Raw genomic sequence first — 15541 nt, forward strand, 5'->3', positions numbered from 1 at the left:
TTCGCTAGGTTACGTCGATAACACTATTCCTCTACTATACCGACCTTTAGCAATGCGTATCTGTAATTCAGAGCTAAACTGATATAACTCAAGCCATCGACGAGGTACTTTTTTTTTGTTATTTTTCAACACAGCACAATTATTGTAATTATCACACACAGATTTTTGCAATATCTTAATCCGGCTGCTATCACTTTCAATAATTAAAGGTATGCGAATAACAGTCAGATAAAGATAAAAAATAACAAAACCTCTCACTGAGTGTTACATATTTTGACATAAGTAGAAACGTAATTAACACCTCTCTTTTTTTCTAGTGATTTCAAAGTTCCAATAGAGGTTATACGCCATACTTCTACCTATTATTTGATTAAATCTGGGTAAGTTTTCACGTAATATTCATCTTCTAAATATTTTTTTGCAATTAAGCAAAATCATCATAAATTAAAGATATTTCCATAGGATACGTAATAAATAAATATATATATATATCATAGAGTTCATCGATATTTTAATAAAAACATAAGAAAAAGGTATACATATATATTTCTTCACTGGTTAGCAATCTTCCTCTGTCCCGTTTGAGTTCGTGCATTATAAGGTACTGAAAACTTTCTCATGGCGGACGGATAATAAGGTACCCTTAATTGCAACAACACTTCCTCCAACAGCGCTTTTAATTCCACGTTATCGTCCCCGTTGTTATTTTCACGCCTGCTGGGAAAACAGCGTTTTCTTTAAGCCAGCCGCAACTTTGGGTCGTTATGGATGAAATTATTAATTAAAGCGTAAAATGATGGTGATCGAGCGACAAGTTGCTCACCTTTCGGTGTCGCGCGAGTTTCCCAAGGCGAGCAGAAACAACGCCTCCCTCAGCCTCGCTGGCACGCCGAGGGATGATTCATGGAAATAACGTTCGTGATAACAGAACGTAATTTTTGTGGGAATGCCTCGCCTCGAGTCTAGCAGCCTGGCTAACCGAGGATGTAGCCAATTGCGGCGAAAGATTCGATGTGATGTCAGCACTAGTCTTTCTAAATGAGCCACAAACTCGGCCTGCTTCAGCAATTGGCGAATGTGTCCCTGAATTCACGCAATATTCATTCTTATACGGGTAGTCGCACACTTTAATTAATTTAATTAACTTCTAATTAAATTGGATATTCAATTAGAAACGAAGACTACAGGGAAAGATCATGATGACCTATATTTTCCTCCCTTGGTAGCACAGTTTAAAATTTAATGCGCTGTCTGCCACTAATATATTAGTAGAACTGTCTTTTTAATGGACTTTGGAATTAAATGTACGATTCTATCACTTTTCAAATTAGTTCAAAGGTATGAGACGTTTATGTAAATTCATACCTCTTTGAGCATTACTAAAGGAATCGAGGATGAATAGTTTATTTTATTTACTAGATACTATAACATATATTGCATCTTCTACGTATTCTTGCAACTATATAAACATCCGCAATTTACTCATAACATTGATGGTACTATATATATTCTATTTAAGAAATACTCAGTGAATATATGATTTATTTTCAAAAGACACGTATCTTTGAACCTGACAGGTTATTTTCTATTTCAACGACGATATATCGAAGTACTTCCCTTTAGTTTGTCAAGAAGCGTAAAAATTAGAAAATCAACGAAAGTAAGCTTATTATATTTGTCCCATTTGATTTTCAGATGTAATCATCGATCGTCAATGTATTAGTGATTCGTTGCTATTTCCGATATTACTATGGAATTATTCGTCCAGCATTCCGCAATACCAAGGAAACGTTTACGTAATGAATATCTAAGGTAGGTGAGTAAGAGTATCGACGGACCGTACCTCTTTCTCGAGGCCTTGGATGTCATTGACCGCGAGGCCGATCATCAGGTTCATCAGGACGATACTAGCGAGCATGACGAAAGCGAGGAACACGACCCTGCTCGTGGCTGGTAGGAAGGAACTCCCATTCTTCTCGTCCGAGAACAGAGCCCCGTACTCGTACTCACCCATCATCATTACCACGGTCTTCACGACGGCCCTCCAGGAATTGCGAAACTGGTCGTTCCCGTGGAACAAAACGGCGAAGCTGAACGCGAATCCGACAATCAGGCAGACGAACGCTAGGAGAACCTGAAAGGAAATAAAAAGCCCCAGATGCACGTTGTTATAATCGCGAAGTAGAGAGGGTGGTAGGGCTGCGCGAAGTAGGGGTAGGCAAGTGGGTCCTGATGGGAGCCATATCACCGACCAGACATTTAGAACCTTGCTTCTTCCTTCTTCCCCCTTTGGCTTTTCATTTCTAACGATATTCGCCGAAGGGAAGAGCCTCGTCGCTCTCTTGTACCTTTCGTTTCGGCTAAATGCAGGATCTTTCGCCATACAGACGGAATTAAAAAAAAGAAAAAAGAAAAAAGAAAAGGAGAAAGAGGAAGCAAAGGAAAAAGATACAAGAAAAAAAGCCTCCCCTGGCACATTAAATCAGGGTTAACGTTGCTCCTGTTGAAACGACTCTCTTCGGTGAAAAACGGTGTTCTTGCGGTGTCGGACGTAGCTGCTTTTTATTCGCGCCCGTTTAACCGCGACTCGACGCGCTTTAACGAGGAAAATTGGGAGTTCTTCCTTCAACGGGGGATTCCTCGTTACTTTTTCCTTTCTCCAAGATCGATCCTGACGAGCGAATAGGGCGAGGAACAGGCGATTATTACACGGCGCACCGGGAATCAAACGCACGTTGGTTGATTACGTCTACTACTGACCTTCAGAATATTCTTCAGCACCGTGGAGAACATGAGCGCGTAATATCCGCACATTGGAAGGCGGCCGATTAACAGCATCATTTGCATCCAGGCAAGCAGGATTGCCAGGCTGATGGAATGCAACATCCATTGAAGGGGCTGTCGAGCATCGTGTAATTCCTTTTCCCCTGATGAAGCTGTAATCTCGCTTCTATAAGCGTTACCCATTGAAATCGTCAGAGATATCGCCGCGCAGGTGAACGATAGCCACGTTTCGTACTGTCTCAGATAATATCTAAAATATATAGGTTTTCGGAGTAATTGTAAGAATAAATAAAGTGAAGATGCTGATGAAAAGACGCGACAGATATACAAGATGGACAAGGTGAAAATTATTTTTATTATATCAAATTGTACTGGTACCTTGTGAATCTACGTTTCAAATGAAATGATAAGTTTTACAGGTTTGACGATTACCTAATGATATTAACTGTTGTTGGTTCTCGCGAGTGTCCCGATACTTACGAACAGGGGTGTAGGTACGTATCTGATGTTTATAGGAAATTCACCCACGTTAAAATTCTAAGAGAAATGAAGAAGGGACAAACTTAATTTTATTTTGATTCTAGACGAACCTAGGTACCATCAGCACTTGAACGACATTGTGAAGGAAGAGGACACAAGAACAGGAAGAGAGAATCCTCCGCAACAGGCCGCAATCAGTCTCGTATTGCAATATCGTTATGGAATAACCAGACAGGGAAAAGACCAGCAGGGCGTGGACGAAGACGAGACTAAAGAAGAATACTCTCAACTTGGACCACTTCAACCAGAGGAACGTTTCCACCAGCGGATGTTGTAGTATCGTCAATTGTTCCACGTTCGAGGCTGCTGCAATAAGGGACGTAACTACTCCCATTTGCAGCTCTCCTTTTGGCGCTAGCACGTTGAAGTCAATGGTGATCTTGAACAGAAAACAATAAAATACAGAAAACAGTAAAAGGGAGGAACGACATCTTTAGAACGAGTAAATCACGCTGTTTCTATTACCTGGGAATTTTCCACGGAACTTTCAACGGAACTCATTTTAACGCGGGAAGACAGAATATCGTTTAGAAATAAGACTGGTGTTGGTATGTGAGCAAATATGGCATCGATGACAGTAATTCCCGTGTTCGTTTCTGCGCCTAAATTGCCACCGTGATCGATTAGTATTCGAACGCAGTCGTGGTGACCTTGGTAAGCTGCTCTATGCAATGGTGTTCGATTGATCTGGATATCAAAGAAAGGAAATGGCACAATTAAGTGATTATTATGTTAAATTTAGCAGATACATAGAAGGTTAAATATGGTAAAGACTCACGTTATCTCGAATGTCGATATCACAAGAAGGTATGCTCTCTAGAAGGATCGAAAGCGCCTCTGGGTTACCCGTGCTGGCAGCGAGATGAAGAGGAGTACTTCCTGTGCCTTTGCATTGATAAAGAGGCCACGCACCACCGTTCAGTAACCTTTTCGTCGCCGAACAACTTCCTAGTGAGGTCGCAGTATGCAATACGGTAGTACCTGTAAGTTTATAAAAAGGACTAATTAGGATCAAACACAACACAGAAGAGACCAGTACACGATACGTGATAAATGAAATTGAATCAGCTTAATAATTTTCATAATTGACGACCTCTATATAATACCTGTATTAGGATCGATGACGTTGGTCGAAGCTTTCGCTGCTACGAGAATCTCGACGATGTCATTAAATTTGGAAATTTCGTTGAAATCTTCTTTTACGATTGCGGTCCCTGCTAGAAGCAATGGTGTGATTCCACGTTCGTCTTCCGCGTTCACATCAGCACCAGCTTCCACCAGGATCTTGACTACCGCAGCGTGATTGTTCTTCACAGCTTGGTGCATGGGTGTCCTTCCCCAACACTCTGGCGTAGGTAACTAAAATTCCAATCAATTAGTACTTTCATTTGGAAGATGATAAATAAGCTAGAAACATTTATAAAAATGTATATTTTCACGAACATAAGTAAAGAAACAGAACCTACGCGAAGGTTTTCTTCACTCATTAGATAATATAATACTACAAGTATTATATTTTGGATATTGAAATATTTCTGTTTACATTTGTTGTACAGTTGTACATGTTGTACATTTTTTAAACTCTTAAAATATTTCATAAACATTGCAGTCTACCGATAAATGTATCCAAAAAGCTTTAAAATTGCTAATGAGTAGCACAGTAATGAAATTTTATTTAATTCACGGTACTCACGTTTTGACCAATAAAACACAGGTTCGAAGGTGAACGAGTATTCTTGTAACAAGAATCAACCCCGACTCTATTTTCCGTGGAAGCTCCATGTTCCAACAACCAATTCACCACTTCGCAGTTTCCATGATGCGCCGCGTGAAAAAGCGCACATCTGCCAATTTTGTCCGTGGCATTGATATCAGCTCCATTTTCATACAATAGTTGCAATAATTCAATATTCCCTTGCCAAGCAGCCAACTGAACGATAGTCACGCGCAGTACTCCAACAGGCTGTAAGAATTTTTTATCGAATCTCGTGGTGCAGATCTCTATTGCCGTTCCTATATCGTCGTTTTCGATAGAGGTGATCAATTTTAATTGATCGTCATCGTACGAATTCATTTCGGTTGACAATCTTTTATACACCCTGTTCTATGACCTATGTTTCAATTTCGCGTGTTTGCTTTTCACTAACGTCGAATTAACAGTGGTGCATATAGATATATATTGCATTAATCAGAGGATGTGGTCAGTTATAAAATCTACGTGCCCCATGTGTTTTTATCGCCTGCTTAAAAATATGTTGTCCCGTTATTAACTGACGATAACAACCACTCAGAGGTAGTCCAGTTTTATTTACGTTCTCGACACACCGTAGATATTGGCTCGAGGAAGTGAGCAGCCAAAATCCTCGTGTGTCTACTATTTGGGTGTCGGCAGGTATCAAAATGTATATATCGTGTCTTATTTCTTGGTACGATTTTTCGAAAATTGAGTGATACGAATTTCTCTAGAAATGTGTTCGATCAGTATTTTTTCTGTAAAACAATCAGTATTTGTATCTACCTTCATTTTAAACGCTTGAATTCAGAATAGTTTCTTAGAATTTGTAAAGCTCTATTGTTTATAAAACCTATAAAGAACGCGTCAAATGACGATGAAATTAATTCTTATACGTATCAACTACGTAAGTTATGAATTAATGAAATGCCGAATGTACAAGTACAATCAAATTTTAGCGTTATATGTCTTCTTTACGAAATTGTTCGAAATAATGATTTCTATTATATGTTATAACGATCAGTGACGACATATTGGCTTAGTGCGAGTCACGTTGCTGAATTTTGGAAATGAAATATTTCGAATAATTCTATCCCTCTACGAATACAATGTAACCGAAATTAGAGGATCGTGATATCGACAAATATCGATTAACAAAGAAAATCTCTAAAAGGTATAAGTACGGAATGACTGGTAACGAGGATTCGATGCTTTAAAAGAGTAAAGATTGTTTACTTCGTTCAAACCCGTTTCAATGCACGTTAATATCTTTCACCAAGCTCGAACTCGCTCTTTCGTCAACTTACTCCTCTCTCTTCTTATTTCATCGACCACGCTATCCACGGCCTTAGCCCAATTCCTCTTCTCGAGCCTCTGCGTACATACATCCGCTCCATCCTCAACAATCTCGTTCGATTGCATTCCTATTGTTTCTATCCGCCCCGTTATTTACGTATACACGCTAGTATACCGATCGACTCCGACCATCTCTGAATACTCATGAACAGCCCTGTACTTGGCTATGCGTTTTCGATAACGAATCTGTCAACAATGGATAACGGGATCGGTCGGTCAGAAGAGCGATTCATCGGTCGAAGAAGTCGAACCTCTCGAGTAAAGCGACCGTTAGCGGTTACGAGCGCACTTACCTGGTACACGCACACAATCGCGTCGATGACACTCTACTGCCGCCGCAAGTTCAGGTGCACGCACACTCCATGTACATTCATGTAGAGACATGCATGTGTGTGCGTGAACGTGTGCGTGTGTGCGTGCATGGACACATACACACACACGTACATAGACGGGATACCAGTTTCGAAGTCGAACCGAGGCGACCTTAACACGGGTTTCTCGCACGCGCACACACATGTACGACCGACGTTAACACACGTTCGTACGCTCAATCAACTAGAGAGAATCGCGTTACCTTGCAGAACGCGCGGGCCCAGTACGCGCTTGACCACGCTGCTGAGTGGAGCCTGTTCGACGCTTCCGTAGTTGTTCCAACAAGAACCAGACCGTTCCATCATGCCCAACTGTCCGAAGTGCGACAAGCCAGTCTATTTCGGTGAGTGCTTGCTTCTTCTTCGAGCGTAATATTCATCGAAAAGTATTTCTCAGCAGATTCTGGCTTTTGTTGAACGTAATCCTATTGTAAATTTTGCGAAACATTCCAAGATACAGATATTTTATACGCTAAATTTTGTGGTGAACACTTTCTACGTTGTGGATTCATCAGACCCCAAACTTTCGCGGTATTCTATACAGCGAGGGGCAGAAAGAGGTTTAAAATTGCTATTTACGTGCTTAAGTATCAATAGCTTCTGCAGTAGACACCTTGTATACTTAGTGTATTATATTTACTTAATGATCAAGTTATGTTGTTTCTCGTACTGCTTATCCTTTGTTATCTCTTCTCCGCCATCGTATATACAGAGGAACTGTTCAATTTGTTGCAATTATTGCTTGAATTGAATATTCATATCGCTATCTATATAGGAAGTCTGACGATTACTAAAAGAAAATTAGAAGTGTCTGTGTATCGGATTTCGAATAGAATTAAGTTTCAGTGTGTAAGACCGCAATATTCATAAATATACTCGCAATCTGCTTAGTATTCAAAATAATTTACATCTTTTTTCCGCATACGATGTCACAACGACAGCTTCGTAAGAAACGGATTGTCTAATCGATAATTATAAACGTTGCCCAATTTCGCGCAAATCGTTGACGCATAATCCGGCTATAATATATCCCATTCTACACTCACAGTGTCCACGAAATTGCTCGCCTATGTACGATTGCGTACATCCTGCTGCAGGAAATTCGCGTCACGAGTGCTACGCTATCCACGCAATAGTGTGCGTGAAATGACGACAGGAATGACATCATTGTACGTCCTCGCGATTCACCTTGACAAATATTATGTCAACCTCGTCCCGTTGTATACGAGTAAATACGCAATGGGAATTTCGAGTAATACGAGTTATTAGGAAGGAAATTTTATGCAATGAAATGCGAATATCATACGTTCGCCTATGTGTCGTCAGTCGTGTCGTCGATGTGCATAGCAGGTTTTCAAACGTAATACATCGTACGATCCTTTGAACCATTTTGAGTCTTAAAAGACTAATAGAGAGAGAGAGAGAGAGAGAGAGAGAGAAAGTTGGTGTATATTGATCTATATGAGATCGTTGGTAAATACTGATTTATATAATTTGGAACATATGTACTTTGATCCACGATAATATGATAATGATCGGTTATCAAGAACATACATATATTTTCATCGTAATGGCTACCATTGGAAGAACCTGAAGTTATGAGTTGTCCTCGATATTTATGATAATGCCTCATTCATTAGTATTATCTACAGAATTATTACGATACTAACGCACGTTGTTGTCACTATCGTCGAGGTAATCTTCTGTCGCGAATATCGCGCAAAACGTTTTGTTGGAATTCACTTTGGTAGTATAATATACGTACAAACAATGCTCATTTTTATTCTCGAATGTTCGACAATTCTTTCGACCATCGCTCTACTATTCGTTGCCATTATCTAAATTCCAACTCTAAGATCAGCTTATAATTTTCTATTAACCATCGACTTATACCGCGCGTTCGATAATTTTTCGATAGCCATTCGTCACGATTATCGAACATTTTCAAAATTCTGTCTCTCGAACCAACTCGTACACACGTTCCCGTTAGTCGACAAATTCCAGCTATCGAAATTACCATCGCTACGTTTAACGTTCTAAAGTCCACGCGATTAGCCTCAAAGCCACAGTAGAATCTTCTTCAAATTTTCCACGATAATTCACCCACATTTCCACGATTTGTCTGACTCAAAACAAACCAATTCAAACATACGACGACAAATGAACACCCACGACGACAGTGGCGTTCGACCTTGAGGCGCTCGATTCCGCTTATCGCGGTCGTTTTTCGCGAGGGGTCCTCGCGTTCAGCGAACCTCGTCGCGATAACCTTATCGTCGTCCAATCGGCAGGCTCGCGCTTCCCCTTGGACGCTTAGATAAACGTTGCACCGTGGTGGCTGCAGAACGATAGCTCGCTTTCGTTCCCTTCGGGCGGCCGATGTTGCTCGCGCCAGCTCGCGCGCTCGCCCAGAGCCATCGTATTCAGAGAGGTAGGCTTTTAATTGCACGCTTCCTCTTTCGAGCGGCCTTTTAGACGGCCCCGTTAAAGCACTATTAGCGCTGAAAGCGGATTTTTTTGAATACAGGAGAGCCGCTGCCGACGGCTACGTATATGGGCTTTCAGATCGGGCCAAGTAGGCGTACGAGGAATGGATGCCGTGGCAACGGGCGAATTAGAGGGACGACACTCTTTTTCCGTGTATCGCGGGAGGAAGAGGATGATAGTTTCAAAGGGGTTCAGAGAAAGAGAAAGAGAGAGAGAGAGGGTCATTGGCCTCCAAATCGAAGACTCGCGAACGCGTTTTTAGCTTGTCACCGCAGGCCCACGACCGGCTGCTAGGATTTGCGCGAGAAACACCGTTTAGTGGACTCGTCGAGAGATTACGCTTCTCTTTAATTAGTAGCTGCTTCAGCGAACGAGCCACTCAGCTTGGAATTTTGACAACTTCTTGGTTCTCGGCTCTTGATTAACTGTGAATTTATGCGAGTGTATCGCTGTCGAGGAATTCCGACATTATGGCTGTGTCTTGGGGGACGAGGATGAGGATTTTCCGAGTATCGTATGGATTTCGTGGTGTGTTCAATCGTAGGAAAAGATTTTTAAGAAGTTTCGCCAACGATCGTTTGCGTTACGACGATCGATGTTGGTTCGCGAGAAAGATATAAAGGATTGCATATCTATCCAAGCAATTGGTAACGTGCTAATTATTTTAGCAAATAGAACGTCCATCACTAGCTAGCTATTGACCCGAGAAATGCAAGATTTACGTTCCCCGCTCGATATCCACCGCGATATCTTCGCAACGAGTCGACCTCGACCGCTCCATAAATTATTGCTAAATACGAATATGTACATCTACGATTTTACGAATACCAAGCAACTTCCAATAAATCAATGATTAAATTCTTAACTTCAACCTTACATAACGAGCTCGCCAAAGAGTGCTCGTACTTTAAACCTGTTCCAAACGCCTTACGCTTTTCAATCGCATTTTATTTTAAACTTACAATTAACCATGGGAAAAGGATGTGGACCTTTGAACCGTTGATCTTTGTATTCAATTAATCGCTGACACGCTGCAGCGTGTTACATTCTCGAGCAAAGTAACTTTTGAAGTTTCGGCCTTCTTCCTCTTGATCCGCGTAGGCGGCAAGCGCAGAAAGCGAACTCGCGGTGAAGCCACTCGCAGCTTTCTACTCGCATTTTCTTTGTTTCGAGCGAGCATTCTACGGGCAACGTGCACCCGCAAAAGGTAGAAGCTTTTTTCGAGCCCGGTCGCAACAGAGATCCTTTGAAAAACCAAGATCCGCCTTCAAATAAAACTACATTCGAACGATCTCGTGGCATTTGACAAACGACTCGTGTTATCCTCTGTCGTTTTTCTTTTTACGAATATTTAATGAATCTTCTTAACGAATCGTGGTTCACCCTTTTACGTCGACACATGACTGATTTTCAGGGAATTGCTGACTATTCGACGAACAAAGATTTCCTGGAGTTTCGCCAGATTTTATGAGCCGTTGGTTATTAGGAAAGGTAGAAACGCTCGACATCGAGGTTCTACGAAATGTTATACAATAAGCATCCTTTTTGGTAACTGATGCTTAATGAATCAGCAATGAATGCCGTCACTGTGAAAGTTTTAGGGTTTCAAAGCCTCCTTGTCCCTGAGATATCTTTATTCGATATTTTAACGTGCCTACGGCTCTCACACGCTACGTAAAAATACGCAAAATACAATAGTAACAATATTAAGACGGTAAAAATGGGAATAAGATTCCGCTACGTACGAATCTTTGAATGTAATTAAAAATATATCCAGAGAAGTACAATTCTACTGTCTTTGGCTTTTCATTCGTTTCAACTGTCATAATAACCCTGTAAAGTTTTCTTTAATTACTCGTTTCTTCATACGCTTTGAATTTTATGTCAAAAGCAAAAATACACAAAGAACGATAAGAAACGGTTCTTTTAGATTTAGAAAGCGATGGACACGAACGGCTTCCGCGCAAAAGTTCTTCGTTAATTCATTTCGTACACGGAAGGATGTCTTAAAGGGAGATTCGTAGACGGTAACAAGCCAGGCAGCCGAACAAAAATTTCGTGGCCCGGGTGAACGCGCGTTCGCGACGAGCGAGCTTGAAAACCGTGGATAGGAGAAGCGGACGAGGAAACCGAGTCACGTTGCATCGAGAGCAACGACAATAAAGTGTCCAGCGGCGAGGAGAGCGACAACGGGACAGGCTTCGGGAAGCAGTATCGAGTAATAATAAGAAGAACAGAGGAGGAAACAGGTTTGGAGAAGAATAGCCGGATCGTGGTGGTGAAGAACGACGCCGAGAGGAGAGAGGAGGATACGGGCGAAAGGGAGAAGAGAAAGAACGAAAAGAAGGGAATAGCTGCTTCCTTTTCCCTCCTCCCTTCAACCCTCCCGTTTATGATGTCACGGTGGGGGAGGTAGAGTTACTACGACGAGAAGTTTTTCACGGCCTTTCCTGGCGAGTTGGGCGAGGGCGGAGATGATGGAGGCGGCGGATCGGCAGTTTGAAAGACGCAGCAAGAAACGTGGTAGTGGGAAAGAGGATAGGTGTGGGGTGGGTGGGCGGTCTGGGTGGGGTGCAAGAGGTGGAGAATGGTCTACCGAGAAAATAAAGAGAAAGAAGAAAAGAGAAAAGCAGGGAAAGACAGCGGGGGATGATGTTCCAAGCCTATGCAATCAGCAGCCGCCGATTGTTTGGCGCCCGGGCGCAACGATCCGTGCACAGCGCTGTCTGCCTTTTCGCGCTGCCACTGCACACCAGCAATGCTTGACGATTATGCACTCGCTTCTCCGCCGCCAGATAATTAGGAGTTAATTAACTAATGGCCCTTTATGCGTACCCTTCTTGCTCCACAGCCTCTCTTTCCTTCATCCGTGTACCATTCTGCGAGCAAGCTGCCCGTTCCTCCGTCTTTCTCGCTCCTCCTCGCTCCTACTCGCTCTTCGTCCTTCTCCTCCAACGCAACCTTCCCCCTTTTCTCTCGCTCTTTCGCCTCTTCCGCCCCCCCCTCTCTCTCTCTCTCCTCGTCTACATCGCGGCCTGTCCTACCCCCCTCGCACCCTCTTTACGAACCCTCTCCCCCCCTTTGCCTACGTTGGTTCCCGACGTCGACCCCTTTAGACCCGTTCCCGTGTCTCTCCGCTCCTCGTCATTTTCCAATTCCCCTCGCTGGCACCACCGTCCTTTGTGCTCCTCCTTAGACGCGGAGGAACGTTTGAATGCCAACCACCGGGCCGCCACCGGTCCGTGGCTTTTTTGTCTTCCCCGTGAGGTTTGATATGTCGTAATGGTATGACGCAGCGCGGTGCACCGAAGGAAAAAAAGGCTACACTCGCTCCTCTGATTTCGCGGCCTTTTGTCAACCGAGATCCGAACCGCGTACGAGCGTCAAACAAACGCAAGAACCACACCAGCCTGATAGAAAATGCACGCTGCTTTCTTTATCCGTGTTTCGAGAGGTTCGGCTAACGCGATACTTCGTCGTTACAAGGTATTGTTGATGCTACCAGTCAGCTTCATCCTTGTTACGTTCGCTCGTATTCGTCTGGATACTGGGTCGCCACGCAACCGTACGCATGATCGACGCGATCGTTGAAAGCTGCACAGCGACATTTCGGAAAGAAAATCGTGCTACTCGAAGTCTTTCTCAATCCTGTCGGCCCCCGATAATAAACGTATTTCCTCCTCTTCTTTCTCTTCTCGGCTCGTGGGATCGACGCCCTTTTCGATTAATCAGCCGCGTTTCTGCGCGATGACGCGCGACAAAAGCGCTCGGCCGTGTCGCTGGCTCCTTGTTCGCGTCGTCGACATCACCTTTAGCCATTAGTCGCGCGACGTCGCCCCTTGCACTCCAAGAGAAATCCCGGAAAGGCGTATAATTCGCGCGTACTCGCTCGCACGTGGGAATTCGTCGCGCGACAATGCAGCGCGGATATTTTGTAAAGCGGCGTGGCTGTCGCGCTTTATCATGGCGAAGGCGTACAGGACGCCTCGAGTTCGCGCCTTCGCTGAATGGAACGCGTTCACGGAACGTCTCCGCCGGGAATTAGCCATTCAATTTTATAATTACGAAATTGCTAATGGAGCAGTCGGCGGCGAAGCTCGCGACGACTCGGGTCCCGCCTGGGGATAATTCTGTGTTCCGATCGTCGAGGGAAAGCGCGTTAGCGGATTCCAAACGGAGCGCGCAGCTTATTGTACGTTTGGATCGATCGTGCCTCTTCTAGATGACGCGCTCGTGAAGTTACTCGACGCTTTCGCTTCTGAGTGAATGGTTGATAATGAGGATTTTGAAGGTTTCTCGAAGGTTTCCTTCGCATTCAGAAATACTTTGAATATTTCTCGATTTCGTTTGGTTCGTAGGTTTATAGAATGTTTTTGTTTCTCAGTCTATGCCACTTTCATACAATGATATAATAATAGGACGTTTAAAGAACACGTGCTTTGATAACAGAAACTTTACTGTACGCTAAAAATTATGTGGCAACCTTCAGGTTGCTTTGATAATCGCTCGAAACTTTGAAATTTTTCCACAAGCCATTCGACACACTGCCACTCTTATACAAATCTTTCACAACATTGAAATTACTTCACAACGTACCTGTTTGATAATCTGAAATTTCGCGGCCTGACATCTGAAATCAAAAACATCTGAAGTTGTGGAACTATCTTATCTTAGAAATTCTCGTGTGTTAAGAATTTTTCCAATGTCCAATCTTTTAAATTTAGAAATAAGAATTCCCTTGAAATGCTTCGAAACTAAAAACGTTGACATACGAAATAATTTCAAACGTTCCATGTATAATACGAATATCGTAAATGTTTGAGGTTTTGCATTACGCAACGATAGATCGGTGGTAAGCGGCAATTCCGCGACACGTGGTGCGACAATCGTTATCCAATTCCGCCGCTTATTATTATGCAATGCCACGCGTTTGCCGACAATCACCACCGTTTGCACCGGTTTACTTATTGTCAGTCAAGGGGTTGATAAAACTTCGTTCAGGCTTCTTTATCGGGAACGCAGCCGTACATGGCTTTAGCAAAGTGGATTGAGGCCAAGCGAATAGACCTGATCGAACGTAATTATTTCCCCGTTTTCATTTCACCCGGTGAATCATTCGTGGATCGGTGACATCGAAAGCGGACAATCGACTTATACGGCACGAAACGTGAATATCAAATTAAACGAAGCTTATACGAACGCGATTTTTCTGTTTGTTACAGCTGAAAGGAAAACCTCGTTGGGAAAGGACTGGCATGGCTCCTGCTTACGATGCGAAAAGTGTAATAAAACTTTGACACCTGGTAGTCATTCGGAACACGAAGGCAAACCTTACTGTAATCATCCGTGTTATTCTGCTCTGTTTGGTCCTGGAGGTGAGTGACGAGTGAACATTCGATGGAAGAATTTGTGTTTACTCAGAACTACTGGAAGTCTTATTCGATTTATTTGTTGGACTCATTCTGCTTTGAATTTTGTGAATTCTATTCTCTTTTGGTAGATTCGATTTATACGTGAACGTCGATGGATGTTCTAAAATTCATGGTTTCCATAATGGTCATTAAAAAGTAATTTTTAAAGTTCCTTCTATTTTTTTATACCTTGACTGTTCTGTATCGATTTCTTAGAATCGCGTTAACACAATTTTTTTAACGTCGCGTCTCTTGGTACAATTTGCATTTCGATGATTTAGAACTCGATGGATGATGGTGATCTTAATTTCAAATGGTACTTCTTAGTACTCATAGAGAATTATACGTGAATCTGTTTAAGATAATTCAATGAAATTAAAGGATTTTTCTTGGTCCTTCCTTTTACTTGCTGCAATCTCGATGGACTCTGCTGAAACATTTATTCTTGCGCATTGCAGGTTTCGGTCGAGGCGGCGCCGAGAGTTACATTTACAAAAAGTGAAAAACCCGAGGACTTCATGACGATGTAATACATAATGTTAATCTAATCGCGTTACCTGTATCGTAGTAATTATATTTAATGGATAATGAACACTTAGATTGCCTAAGCGTGAATTATGTACAATATTTTCGTAACGATTACGAAATGCGTGGTTGCAAAGTATGGTATACTTAAGATAATTAATTTTTTATAAGGTTGTATATTGCATAATGTATATCTGTTTACTACATATGTAGTTATAAAGTGAAATAAAACTTTAACAATGCCAGTTTAAAATCTAATGTAATGAAACTTGTGTCTACGTTTTTCATAATGGGTAAGGAAGATATCTGTATCACCTTTCGATGATCCGTTACCT

General features: G+C 42.4%; 2 protein-coding genes and 1 long non-coding RNA gene across 4 annotated transcripts; 2 read left to right on the forward strand and 1 right to left on the reverse strand.

Moving 5' to 3' along the window:
• Nucleotides 1-494: 494 nt before the first annotated feature.
• Nucleotides 495-6850, reverse strand: LOC126867293 (transient receptor potential channel pyrexia-like). 2 transcript variants are annotated; one of them, XM_050621600.1, is made up of 10 exons: nucleotides 6706-6850; nucleotides 5018-6598; nucleotides 4431-4683; nucleotides 4103-4305; nucleotides 3790-4011; nucleotides 3375-3703; nucleotides 2761-3034; nucleotides 1844-2134; nucleotides 824-1083; nucleotides 495-714 (listed from the first exon to the last, which is right to left on the reverse strand). In XM_050621600.1, the coding sequence occupies exons 2-10, from the start codon at nucleotides 5396-5398 to the stop codon at nucleotides 552-554; spliced, it is 2376 nt and encodes a 791-aa protein (XP_050477557.1). In that variant the 5' UTR covers nucleotides 5399-6598; nucleotides 6706-6850; the 3' UTR covers nucleotides 495-551. The 2 variants fall into 2 exon arrangements, with proteins under 2 accessions (XP_050477557.1, XP_050477556.1); XM_050621599.1 differs by having other exon boundaries at nucleotides 495-717; nucleotides 6706-6831.
• Nucleotides 2979-3516, forward strand: LOC126867387 (uncharacterized). The gene is made up of 3 exons (XR_007690239.1): nucleotides 2979-3124; nucleotides 3204-3278; nucleotides 3369-3516. It is a non-coding gene; the product is annotated as an uncharacterized LOC126867387 (long non-coding RNA).
• Nucleotides 6851-6959: 109 nt separating the features above from the next.
• Nucleotides 6960-15464, forward strand: LOC126867359 (cysteine-rich protein 1-like). Its single transcript, XM_050621799.1, has 3 exons — nucleotides 6960-7127; nucleotides 14493-14645; nucleotides 15140-15464. Exons 1-3 carry the CDS (start codon nucleotides 7088-7090, stop codon nucleotides 15181-15183), a joined length of 237 nt encoding a protein of 78 aa, XP_050477756.1. The 5' UTR covers nucleotides 6960-7087; the 3' UTR covers nucleotides 15184-15464.
• Nucleotides 15465-15541: the final 77 nt, after the last annotated feature.

Source organism: Bombus huntii, chromosome 7 (assembly GCF_024542735.1).
Source record: "Bombus huntii isolate Logan2020A chromosome 7, iyBomHunt1.1, whole genome shotgun sequence".
NCBI classification, from domain to species: domain Eukaryota; kingdom Metazoa; phylum Arthropoda; class Insecta; order Hymenoptera; family Apidae; genus Bombus; species Bombus huntii.